The 12587-nt window shown below is 39.7% G+C and overlaps 1 protein-coding gene across 7 annotated transcripts in view; it reads left to right on the top strand.

The window, feature by feature from the left end:
* Positions 1 to 12587, top strand: part of FOXP1 (forkhead box P1) — a 569779-nt gene that overhangs the window by 524925 nt on the left and 32267 nt on the right. For all 7 annotated transcript variants that reach the window (XM_008571751.1, XM_008571756.1, XM_008571760.1 and 4 more), the window contains one exon: positions 1383 to 1470. In XM_008571751.1, the coding sequence (XP_008569973.1) occupies positions 1383 to 1470 (88 nt within the window). The remainder of the gene's footprint in view (positions 1 to 1382; positions 1471 to 12587) is intronic.

Below are 12587 nucleotides of genomic sequence, written 5' to 3' on the forward strand. Positions count from 1 at the left end.
TCTTCTATTGTTTGTTCATTTACTCTTTAAACAGAATAGACTGCAGTCATTATTCTGGCCTAAGGTTGGAGGTAATATCTTGAAGGTACATTACCGTTGTTCACCAGAATTTTTCCTCTTTGCTTTTTCTTGGAGGCTGGTAGGGATGAGATATAAATAAGTATGAAGAACAGCAGAATTTGTATTCATTTTGTTTTTAAGGTAAAAGTACAAGTAGTTTTAGGATATGCCATACCTGCATTTTGAGTGTTAAAAAGAAGAGGATGAGGCTTAGTTTTACCTAGTTAAGTATCAAAAGTGAACATTTGGCTTATTTAGTTGTTTTGAAGGGTTACAAAACTGGGCTTTAAATTCATTTAAACCACATTTGGAACAAGCAACTGAAATAAGATAGCACCCAAAACCTTAAAAATTAGCTATACCTATTATTGTTGTTGTTCTTAAAGTATTAAATTATCTTTATCTTAAATCCACATTATGTTTTGGCCTAAATTTCATGACAATCTTGTTAATAAAATTTGAGGCAAATATCTCTTTACACAATTAAGTCTTTTATATCACTAAAAGGACTGAGTAATATGGATACATGAATTTTTATTTTTAAGATTTTAGGCTTTGATTCAACCCTCTGATTACCAGAGCTCCTGCATATGCTAAAACTGATTGAAATTTCAATTTGTTAGCCTTTTCCCTGCTGGAAAGTCTAATAAATAGTCAAAGGACCACAAGACAGGCACACTCAGCATGTGGCCTGAATCATCCATAAACTGGATATTCAGACCATTAACAATCAAGAACCCAGGCAGAGTTTTCCTTTTAAATAATTGTCTGCCTTCCACCCCCCGCCCCCCACTGGTACATAATTTGCAAGTGTAGATTCATGTTTCAGGTTCCCTATGTTTAAAGTTGCTTTTCTACCTTTTGCCATTTCTGACATGTTAATGCATTTCAAACTATGGATGTGTTTTCAGTTATATAAAATAAGTTTTCTTGTGAACAAATGATCCTGTTCAGACCCATGCAAATTAGACTCTTCTGAAATATTTAATAGCCCTGTCTCAGATTTCCACCCATTGAGATGGTCTTGAAATGCCGCCCTGACTTCATTTCCTAAATTTTCTTATTTATGTGTAAATGGTTATCTCCAGGTGGCCTGCAAAACTTCTCCCTGGAAGACTTTTATTTGGGTGATAACAGTGTGCCAAATTCTGTGTAATGACAACATTAAATGGTGGGGATGGAAAAGAAAAGGACAGGCCACCCACTAAACTGTCTCCTGGGAACTAGACCTGCTACCTATCTTGTGCTTAAACACCCTGGTAACTTATATTTTCCTTTTTGTTTCTCCATTTCACTTAATGATTTTCTATGTATTGTTGCAGACATCTCAACAGTGAGCATGCGCTGGACGATAGAAGTACAGCTCAATGTAGAGTACAAATGCAGGTTGTTCAGCAGTTAGAGCTACAGGTAAAACCACATTTATTTTCAATATTACCTCAGTATTCCTCACATGCCAAATCTCTGTAGTGTTTTGTAATGAGTTCCTGTGTACTCATTATTGAATGGAAGGTCCAAAACCTATTGTTGTCTTTTATTTTGTTTTATTTATTCTTTGGATAAGTTCAGCCTCAGTTCACTCTTTGGAACTGCTGCTCAGACGTTCCAAAGTTCTGAGCACCTGTGTGTGTGCAGCCAACTCTCAATGACTGCTTTTAGCGTTTCCATCTCTCTCTCTCTCCCTCCCTTCTCTCTTCTTTTAACTTGCTGGTTATCTGTTGTTGGTGCCAGTCCCTGAAGTTGCTAATATTTTTAAACTGGAGCTAGAAGGACAAGCTGGGGAGAGAGTGATAGTGAGTGTGAATGGAGAGAGAGAGAAAGTGAGACGGGGTGAGTGAGACACACAATCGCACGTTTTCTAGAGTTGTGATAGAAGTGGATTCATTCCTTATTTTGCCTTGTCCCCCTTTTCTCTTCTTCACTGAGAATAATTGAGAGTTCACTGTGCACATTTTAATATACACACATGTATTCAGCTATATATAAAATACATATAATGCGCATCTATATTTTGCGTATATAAAATCTGGTATTTGGAAATCCATTGGGCTATGTTGAATGTATCTTACGACGAGGGAAAATAACTTGTGCAGATCTTCCTGGGGATCACAGTTGTGAGCGGTGGGGACCGTTTAAGTGCGGGTTCTACTTCCAGGTGGAACTTGGTGAGCCACCATGTTTTAACCATAATTCCATTCTTGGTATAATTAATAGAAAATTCTCTTCTAAAAGTAAAAATTGGGTCAGAAATGGAGATTATTAAAATGCACAATTGCAAAAGCCTGACCCTGCAAACCCCATTTATGCAGCTGAGTTCCAAAATGCTTTTGAGTGCTTGATGACTCACTGTGGCTTCTTCCTCTGGCTGGTTTAGTGTAGGCAAGAGGTTAGCCGGCTAGGGGAAATTAAAACAATGTTGTACATTATATTGTTACCAGCCATCAGAAAGCCTATTTTGTATGCAAGACGGCAGTGCGGAGATATATGGAGAGCCCTAGGCTAAGTACAGAAGATAATTACATTTGGAATTTTACTGAGTTAAGTCATTTACAGCTTCAAACAGTTGCAAAGAAAAATCAGCCAAAACACACTTAAACTTTTTGTTGTGACTTTTCAGGATAGAAAAGGATTTTTAAAAATTAGTTATCATCTTATTGATAAATTACATTTCAGTAGGATTTTTCTCAAAAGTTATTTTCTTTAGCTGGTTAATATTTTCCATTTAAACTATGGATATAAACTTATTAGAACAGTAAGATATTTATACAGGCGAAGGACATATCATAAAATCCCAACATTTTTAATGTAAGTCTTTGGAAATATTTTTAAAATTTAACAAATTTATTGAGAAGAAAAAACTAAGTAGATTTAACCCATCCCCAAAGTTCATTTATGATTAAAGCACGGTAAGCTCTTGAAAAACTGGATTCAGCAAAACAAACTACATGATTATTGCTACCTGAATTTGTATGCATTGGTGGTGATATTTATAAAGTGATACGAGTTCCTACAGTAATTTTTTTGATACAATTAAATTCTTACTGACGGGCTAAAATAAATTGTTTATCAGAGTTGTGATGGTTTGCCTAGGTAGGCTTTCCAGACTGCAGATTTGAACGTGGGGCCATTGTTAATTACCCAGGAATTGAATATTTTATTAATTATTCTTCACGCTCCGCAAAGAGAAGTGAGGAGAAGGAAAGGGGTTAGACCATCAGTAAGTCAAGTACTTATCTCCTGGTAGTGTTAATGTTTTTTGGTGGGTGTGGCCTGGCAGTAGTACAGACTGATATGAGGATTCTTTTATTTCTGGATTTCATTTATTGAGAGATTTCCTATTATCCTTCAGCCCTAAATCAAACTGAAGGCAGGTTCTTCAACTCATGATAGAAATCAAAGTTGATCTGGCCAGAAGTTACGATGTGATAGCCACCTGTGATGTTCGTAGAAATATTTTTGCTTGGGAGTTTGCTTTAATGGAAGAAGGGACAGGCTTGTCCTAAGAGAGTTAAGGTGGTGACATAGTGCTGGTCAAGAGCAGGGGTTAGCAAACTACAGACCTTGGGCCAAATCTCAGGTGTTAAGAAAGGTTTTTACATTTTAAATGATTGGCAGAAAAATCAAAAGAAGAATATTTCATGACAGGTAAAAATTCTATGAAATTCAAACTTCAGTGCTTGTACATGAAGTTGTATTGGAACACGGCCACGCCCATTCATTTACTTATTATGTATGGCTACTTTTGCCCTACAGTAGCAGAGTCAAGTAATTGCAACAAAATCCAAATGGCCTGTAAAGCTGAAAATATTTACTCTCTGGCTGTTACGGAAGTTTGCCAGGCAACCCCTGATCAAGAGGATCAGAGAAAATTATTTGCATCACATTAATAGCAGCTCGTTCCCTTGGGTTCCTGGCTACATAGAGTTCTGCTTGCCCTACCTTACCTCTTCCTTCTTAGCTGTAGGTGCATAAAAGTAGTCTAGTCACCACATCGGTCAGGCTTCCCTACTAGCAGCTTGATATGACAAGTGCTTACCAATCTTCAGGGTCATGGAAAGCTGGCTAAAGGATATTCATTCATTCTTCTACTTACTCATTTAGCAAACATTACCAAGAACCTATTAATAGCAGGAACCTTGCTTGAGCCCCTACAAAGTACAACAGTGATGAAAACAGATAGGGCTGCCCTCTGGGTTCTTACATTCTGAACGGAAAACGAGACTACAAAATAATATTTCAGTGGTAGTATTCCTTCATTGGACTTTGCTATCTGACACTAAAGTATTCTTGAAAACACTAGACGTTTACTCAAAAGAAGGTTTCAATGCTAAAAAGGAACCAAACCAAAACAGGTTGTATTCATTAGTTATTATTCAATCAGATGGAATAGATAAGAAGCTGTCAACAGTTTTTAGTATTTAAAGAACCCTTGCCCTGAGAGAAGAGTTAAGAGAAGCCCTCATCCAGGATTAGATTGAGGGCCGGCCTGGTGGCGCACTGCTACAGTGCGCCGCTTGGGAGTGCGGCGGCGCTCCCGCCAAGGGTTCGGATCCCACATACAGACCGGTTCCCGCTCACTGGCTGAACGAGGTGCAGGCGCAACACCGAGGGTTGCGATCCCGTTGCCGGTCCCCGTCCGGTACGGGCGCGACACTGAGGGTTGCGATCCATTGCCGGACACGAAACGGCCTGGTGGCGCACTGCTACAGTGCGCCGCTTGGGAGTGCGGCGGCGCTCCCGCCAAGGGTTCGGATCCCACATACAGACCGGTTCCCGCTCACTGGCTGAACGAGGTGCAGGCGCAACACCGAGGGTTGCGATCCCGTTGCCGGTCCCCGTCCGGTACGGGCGCGACACTGAGGTTTGCGATCCGTTGCCGGACACGAAAAAAAGACAAAAAGGAAAAAAAAAAAAAGGATTAGATTGAGAATTTTGGGTTGCAGACCTAGCACATTAGGGGACATTTGGGACAAGGTACAGTTATACTCAAAGCTAGATTACTTCTAGGCTTTCTGTTTCTCTGAAGTTCAGCATTTCCGTGTTTGTGCTGTCACTTTCACCATTTCATGCACCTGTGTCTGGAAACATACTTTTTAATTTACTTAACTACCAGTCATTGTACACATAGAACCTGAGGTATTGACGAAACCAGGTCCTGGCAGCAGCAAGACTACTTTAAAGAGGTGAGCTTGTGCTCACTTTTTATCTTCATTTCCCATTGGTTTGGTCCTCCATTCTGTCAGCCACAGACTGGTGTGTTACCTCCTCCAGAAGGGAGGCTCTGCACATGGCTTTCCCAAAGGCTACTTCTTTTTCCTTAAAGTTATTTATTTTTCCTTAAAGAAGGCATTTCCCAGTCCAGGAAATACCTGAACAACCAAGTAGCTCAAAGTATATGACAAAATTACTAGTGGTTAACTTGAAGCAGATGAACGTTTGCACCACTTAGCACTACAGGAAAGAGCAATTAAGGTTTGAACAGTTCCCAAAGGGGGATCGCTGTGTAAGAGTAGGAGAAATCTCCCCCTACCATGCAGACTCATAAGGCCTCTCTCTACAGAGTGGTAGCTGAGCCTCTGGTGTTTTTAGCTGGTAGAGATACCCATGTGAAAAACAAACCCAATAAGCTCAAACTGGATCTTACAATCAATATACATTGGTGGAGGTGCATTATGTCTAACCTATCAGATCATCATGAAAGGATTCCACAGGAGAATTCAGAGGAAGGGGTCAGCTCCAAAAGCAACCAAAGCTGCTGAAGGCCACTTGAGTGCTGTCCTGTGTACCTTTATAGACCCCTTGAGTCTACACCTCAGAAACCTTTCCTCTGACACACAACAGAAGGTCCTTGTGTGTCTGATCCATCAGTCAAACCTCCCTAAAAACTTAGAAGCATTTTTTTCGAAAATAACCACTGTTACCCTTAGGAGATGGTGGCTAGAGATGTTTCCCTTCATAGAACTGTCTGTACAATACTACACTTGAATCAAACTGAAAAGCCAATAAGATTCTAATGGTGAGATTTCAGGCAGCCAGGAAGAAATCAAGATGATGGGTTGTAGTCTCTGACTTAGACCCATCACATCAGTGCTGTGCATAAGAGCTGTCCTGTTCCCATGTATTTAAAATATGGCTGGATTCACAAAACCAGAGTTTTCATAGATGTATCAATTACAAAAAGCAAAATACATCTGTATTTTTGAAATTTTTATTGGTAGATGTAAAAATATATAGTGAATGTTTTCTTAGCAGTGGACTGCTTATGTACAGCTTATAAACAGAGAAGGTTGGTTAATTTCATTCTCATGTCTTCACCCTTTTTCTGGTCTCATTGAGAGGAAAGAAGAGTCAAAAACACATCTTAGTGTGTATTCTGAACCTTTTAGAATATTTTTTACTCATTTTGTTGTTACAAAGAGAGTTATTATTTCTTGATATTTTTCCGGTGAAGTAGATAGGGGTGTTAACCCCAACTGTTACCTGGGAGCCTAACATTATAAGCCTCGTGTGAGCTCTTTACACTGTACACATAGACATCTAATAACAAGACAGACAGAACACCACAGAAGTCATTTGGATCAAGGACATGGCTTTTTGAGGTCAGAGAATGAATTTTAAGATTTCATCTGTTAGATGTTCTCTTTTGACACAGTCTTCTGAAATGATGTATAGGCAAGGAGATGAGTTAGAATTAGAGGGGAGAAAAGTTCCCACAATCAGTAAACATGGTCTTAAATAGGTCATGCAGGACAGAGGGACAGAGACACAGGAACTAGAAATAGGTTGAGAGTAAGGATTGCCCACCCCAGATGCCATGGCCAGGACTGTGAAGAAGCAATTAAGCTTCCATGAGAGTTTAGCACCCACTGTCCACCAGGCATAGGCCCAGGGACTTAAATTCCCATTAATCCAGTTTACGAGGGATCACTCAGCTGGGATATGTCTTTGAGCTCTCTCAACCTTTAAACTGTGGGTGAGATATCACCAAAAAATGTTGCAATGGCCGGATCATAATTCCATTTTGGAAAAAGGAGAAACCATCCAATTTAACAGACAAAAAAGTCTTCTAGCAGACTTTTCCTCTCTTAGAAAGCTGAGACATTAGTGGTATAGATACATTTTTCTGATGGTGTATATTGGTTTTAGTCTGTTTGATGACCATGTGCCATAGCTAAATTGTCATGTATCCTTTCTGGTGTGTGAAGATATCTTTTGATTGAAATACAAAAAGCAGCTTTGGAGATGATGTGTTTTCGTTTGTGTTTTAGGGGACAGACTTCTTACCACCCCTCAGCCTATATACCCTTAAAAATGAATGTTGAAAGCAGGCAAGGGGGAAAGGACTCAACCAAACTGAGGTGGATCAGCCTAGCATGGGATGGGAGTGGAGGGTGTGCACTTTTGTATTCAAAGCACTGGATATAGGCAAGTAAGGTGGCCTCTTCCTTCTAGTGATGGGCAGCCTAGTCGGGAGAGTAAGACTAGCCTGCCTTAACCACCTCACCAGGCAGTTTCAAAGAGGGATTGGAGGCATTGTGAGAGGACAGAGGAAAGGGCTGTTGGCAAGAACATTGCAGGCCATTGGGAACCACTTAAGAATTTTACCTAGATTACAAAATGAGGAAGAAGGATAGTAGAGGAATATGTTGTTCTTTTTAAAATTAATCTATCTGTTCAGCATGAAATACGGTGACAAACTGTCCCAGTTTGCTTGCCTAGGACTGCTGGTACCTTGGCATTTTCAGATTCAAAACTGGGAAAGTCTTGGTTAAACTGGGATGAGTTGGTCACCCTAATGATCTGTTTGGATCCACTAGCTGTGGGAGAGAGTTCTTGGATGCCTCATGTTCTGCTTGTAATTATTTCATGTTGTTCAAAAACCATTTGAATGGCCACTTATTGAGCGCCTTCTGTATGCCAGGGCACGGTCCTAGGTGCTTCACCCCCCACTGTCATCGAATCCTCACAATCCCTCTGTGAGTAGATTCTGTTCTATTTGCTTGATTCTAAGAGTCACCTTTGAAAAGAAAAATGATGCAATTGGAAATCAGAATGTGTCTTACATTTAATGAGCGTGTTTAATGTTTCTTCTTGTTCTTTGAAAAGGTATTACTAACTCTATGGTGATCTTAACAGTCATTGGCCTCTTAGAGTCAAAGAAATAATTTTCAGTGCCTCCCCCTCCTTACAGATGAGGAAACTGCGGTTTAGAAGGCCTGATTAACTTGTTCAAAGCCAGTCATGAATAATGGGCAAAGCCCAGGGACTAACCCAGCCTTTGTAGCCGGTGTTGCCTTACAGTCTTACCCAGAGGGTCATCGGGCCCAGTAGGGTTGTATGCGTACACCCGGGATGGCTGGCATTAAGACTTGGCTTGGAGGCCCTGTCACTCATCGCCTCGTGGAGCTCTCTCCTGAAAAATCTGGCAGCAGGGCAAGACCTGAGCTCAGTGACACTAGGCTCACTCTGAAGTTTTCAGAATCATCTACACTAGGAACTGTAAGCTCTAAGAAAGTGTCAGCAGGGAGAAAAGTGCACAGGTTTCAATAGCAGAGGGAGACATTAATCCCAACACAAATCCATTACTGTACAGACTTTACATGTGATTACTCTACCATTAGTGATGCTATTTGTAATCATACCAGCTTCCTAGACTTTAGCAAATATACTATCTGTAATGTATCCCCCTTTGACCCTTTCTAGCCCCATTCAAGGCCACACTCAGGACAGTTACTCACAGCAGCAGCCACACAGAGCCTTCTGTCTGTCCCTGAGTAAGCTGTGAGCGTGTTAGGGAAAGAGTGGTTCTAACAGCATCGGAGCTTTGCGTTGCCGCTGCTCTGTGACCAGAGCCAAGAAAAAGAAGACAGTCTTGAGGTTTCTCACTTCCACATCCTTTGAACACCAAAACACTTACTTTTCATAATTTAAAATCCTACCTAACTCTGGGAGCATTAGAATTCCTAGACTATGACTGAGTATTAGTGTGCGTCTGCTTTAAATGTCAAGAGAGTCTTTAATAACAACATGTAAGGAATGTTAAGATGGTGACAGAATACAATAAAAGTAGGGAAATTCTTCGATTGGGGTGAAATGAGCCATATATTGCCCCCACCCAAATGCTGCAGTTCATGTTAAAGAAATTGTTTAAAAGTTTTCACTGGTGCCATATTCTGAAGGTATGTGAATTACCTTAGTTTGATAAAGTGGGTCAAAAAGAACTGTTGGGTAAATGCTCAGTGTGTTAGAAGCACTTCAGTTCGACTCTTTCCAGTTGCTGGGTTTTTTTCCTCCTCTGTTTTTCTTGTTTTGACCACCCGTACTTTAGAGACCTGTGTGACTGGATATACCCTGTCTAAGTAACTGGATACATTCTGCCTAAGTCGTAGTTATTAACCTCTGTGCATCATCCTTGTATACATAACTACTGAGGATACCTAGACAGCCACTGTTTAAGGCACACACAATTCATGGCAGGGAAGTGTCTTCCAAATTTACCGGATTTCACTTGGACACTTGGAGTCTCTATTTAAAATACCTACTTGGGGTCTCTATTTAAAATACCTTCACTTGGAGTGTTGGGTTCAGCAAGTTTAGATGAGACCCTATTCAGTTAAATTGGACATCATCATTGTATGGGAATAATCCAGACTTGCCTACTCATAAATTGGGTGCCTGTTAAAACTACATATTTTCACCTGCCCCATGGAGGTTTGACATCAGTAGCTTGGGGGTGAGGAGGGGGGAAGGAGACAAAGATCTGTTTTTAGATATTGTCCTAGGTGATTATTATGATCACACCAGTGTGGGAAAGTCAAACCAAGCATCATTCTTGTCTTATCTCTGCCCTTTCCCAGCTCTCTGACCTCAGATATGTTTACCTTGCTAGCCTCAGTTTCCCCACTATAAAATACAAGAATAGGACTAGGAGACTTGAAATAGGCACATGATCTTTGCTTCTGTGAAATCAGTTGAGTGGCTGGGACCCTCCTTCTTATCTATCCTCAGTAATTCTAGCATTTTTACCCATACAAACCCTTTCATCTATTTCGGCAGTTTTGTTTCTCACGAGTGAGAACCGCCAAATTGGCCTTAAAATGATCAGTCCTCCTGACAGCATATAAAATGATGATGTTAAATGAACCCCAAACTGTGTTCCCTTTTCTCTGCTAAAAGAATGAGTTTAATCTCCTTAGTTTTTATCTTTTGGAGACGTTGAATGGCATTACTAGCCTGGGGCAGTTATCAGTGGATCTGGAGCAATACACAAGTTCTGATCTTTCACAGCCTGGACTATCTAAAACTTAACTGGAAGCCATGGCTAATAGAAGAGGGGATGGCCTATGTCAGCCAAGGGGGGGAAATCATTTGCCCAGAATGAGGGGAAGATACAGTAAGAACCAAAGAGATAAATCCCTAAGAAGTGGGCTTCATCTTTTCCATACTTTTGTTCCATTCTTTAAAAATATCAGAATTATTTCTCTTCCCATTTAGCTCAGCAGCAAACTCCATTGACCCCCCTGTTATGTGAATACAGATTCTAAACATCCTACTCGGCCAGTAGAAGTCTAGATAGACTAAACTGATTTAACTTCCTTAAAAAAGAAAAATTAGATATGCTAAGCTTGTTATGTGCAACAGCTCATCTCATCTTCAGAACCACCCTTGAGAGTTCTGAGATGATTTATTCCTTATTTAGAAGGAGAAACAAAATTCTTAAAAGGGTTACATAATATGCTGAGATTCACTGAGCCAGAATTTGAACACAGCACAGTGTGATCGTGGTGTCCACGTCCTTAACCATCTTCGCTCTGCCTTCATCCTCCAGGATTGGTGAACAAACTCGTTAATTAAAACAACCCCCGAACAAGCAGTGACTTCTAACATATAGCCCAGTGCCATTCCTTTTATGCCAGATATTTATTCTGTACCCACCAAGAAAGATTTTAGAAAGTAATTCTCTTTTGATATCACAGCATTAAATTTTTTTTTTTTTAATTTGCCAACCAAATTTTCCGTTGACCTTTGGACTGAATTTCTCAACCTCCTTTTCTTTGCTTTTCATGAGACTCACAGTTTATGAGAGAATGCTGGAACATACTTGCTAATATTAAATGTTTGTATTCTCATATTATAATAATGAAAGGATGCCGTGAAAATTGATGGGGATGGTGAGCTCATGGGATGATGGCATAAAAAGTAATAAAGAATGTGAAAACCTTTTGAGGGACCAGTTAGTATTAAAAATGCAAGACAGCCATTGTAGAGGTGTGAATGTTTATTAGCCTTTTCGCCTAAAAAAACAAAAAGTGAATTTTGCAGGTTTCTTTAATTGCTAAGACAGTATGTATTAGAGCTACAATTGATTAAAAGTCTAAAACTCATCCAAGAATATATTACGCATTACTTTGCACTAACCAAACAAAAGCAAAAAGTTGGATTTTTGCCTTTTTATGTAATCTTGCCCATCTTTTATTGTCGTTATTGTTCTTTGGGGGGTTTTTTTTGGGGGGGGGGGCGGTACAGAGATCCAAACCTGTGACGTTGATGTTACCAGCACCACGCTCTCCCAAGTGAGCTAATTGGCCAGCCCACTGTCTTTTAGAAAAAGCAGAATTAGTATGGTAGAATTGAGCATCCTGGGTCATTGTCAAGATGGATGATGCATTCTAAGTTATGTTCTCATGGAAAAATAAAAAATTGTTTCCTGTGGCAGTTCCACCCCCAACCCCGGGTTATGGATATGGCTATATATATATATATATATATACAGTTTCTAGGTATGTGTTTGCAACATAGTGTGACTGCCTTTTACTGACCAGTAAAAGGTCAGCCTGGTAGACATTTGGATGAAATATGGAGTAGATAATTCCTTTTTATACTGGTGATTTGGATTTTCCTCCTCCCAAACTTAGTCTTTGTAATTGCTACATCAGCAATGTTTACCACCAAATTAAGTCACAATTAATATTCAGCAGACTCTTCAGTAAATATCACCTCTCACCCTTTCATTTGTATTGTTCAGCATGGCAGACTACTTCTTGTTCTTAGAAAGAGTGACGTTTATGCCTTAATTCCTTCTGTCCCATAATAATTTTAAAAGCAAAACATTTTTTTAAAAAGCTAAGAATATTTTAGTTTTAACATCAAAAAACTTAGACACTTGCATAAAAAACAAACAACTGTGAAAAATGCCATTCCCAACATTTTAATTGTTCTGAGGAGCCACTTTGGAAAACTAAATTCCTTTAGCATTATGTGCTCAGAGAATTTCTCAGTTTGGCTATTCAATAACTTACTGAAGAGCAGAGGATGAAAACATAAAGTGACTCCTAATATGGTATCATTTTCATTTCCTGTTTGCTGAAAGATAAATGCTAACACTGTAAGGCTTTTTTTTTTTCCCTTTTGTTAATTTATTCTTGCCAGAACCACAAGGGAATAAAAAGAAAAAAAATCAAATGAGATATGGCTTGAGACTGAGTCATCCAGTTAGGATAAGCCAAAAGCTTTTTCTCTTCTCCTTT

Source organism: Galeopterus variegatus, unplaced genomic scaffold, assembly GCF_000696425.1.
Source record: "Galeopterus variegatus unplaced genomic scaffold, G_variegatus-3.0.2 Scaffold44, whole genome shotgun sequence".
Taxonomy (NCBI): domain Eukaryota; kingdom Metazoa; phylum Chordata; class Mammalia; order Dermoptera; family Cynocephalidae; genus Galeopterus; species Galeopterus variegatus.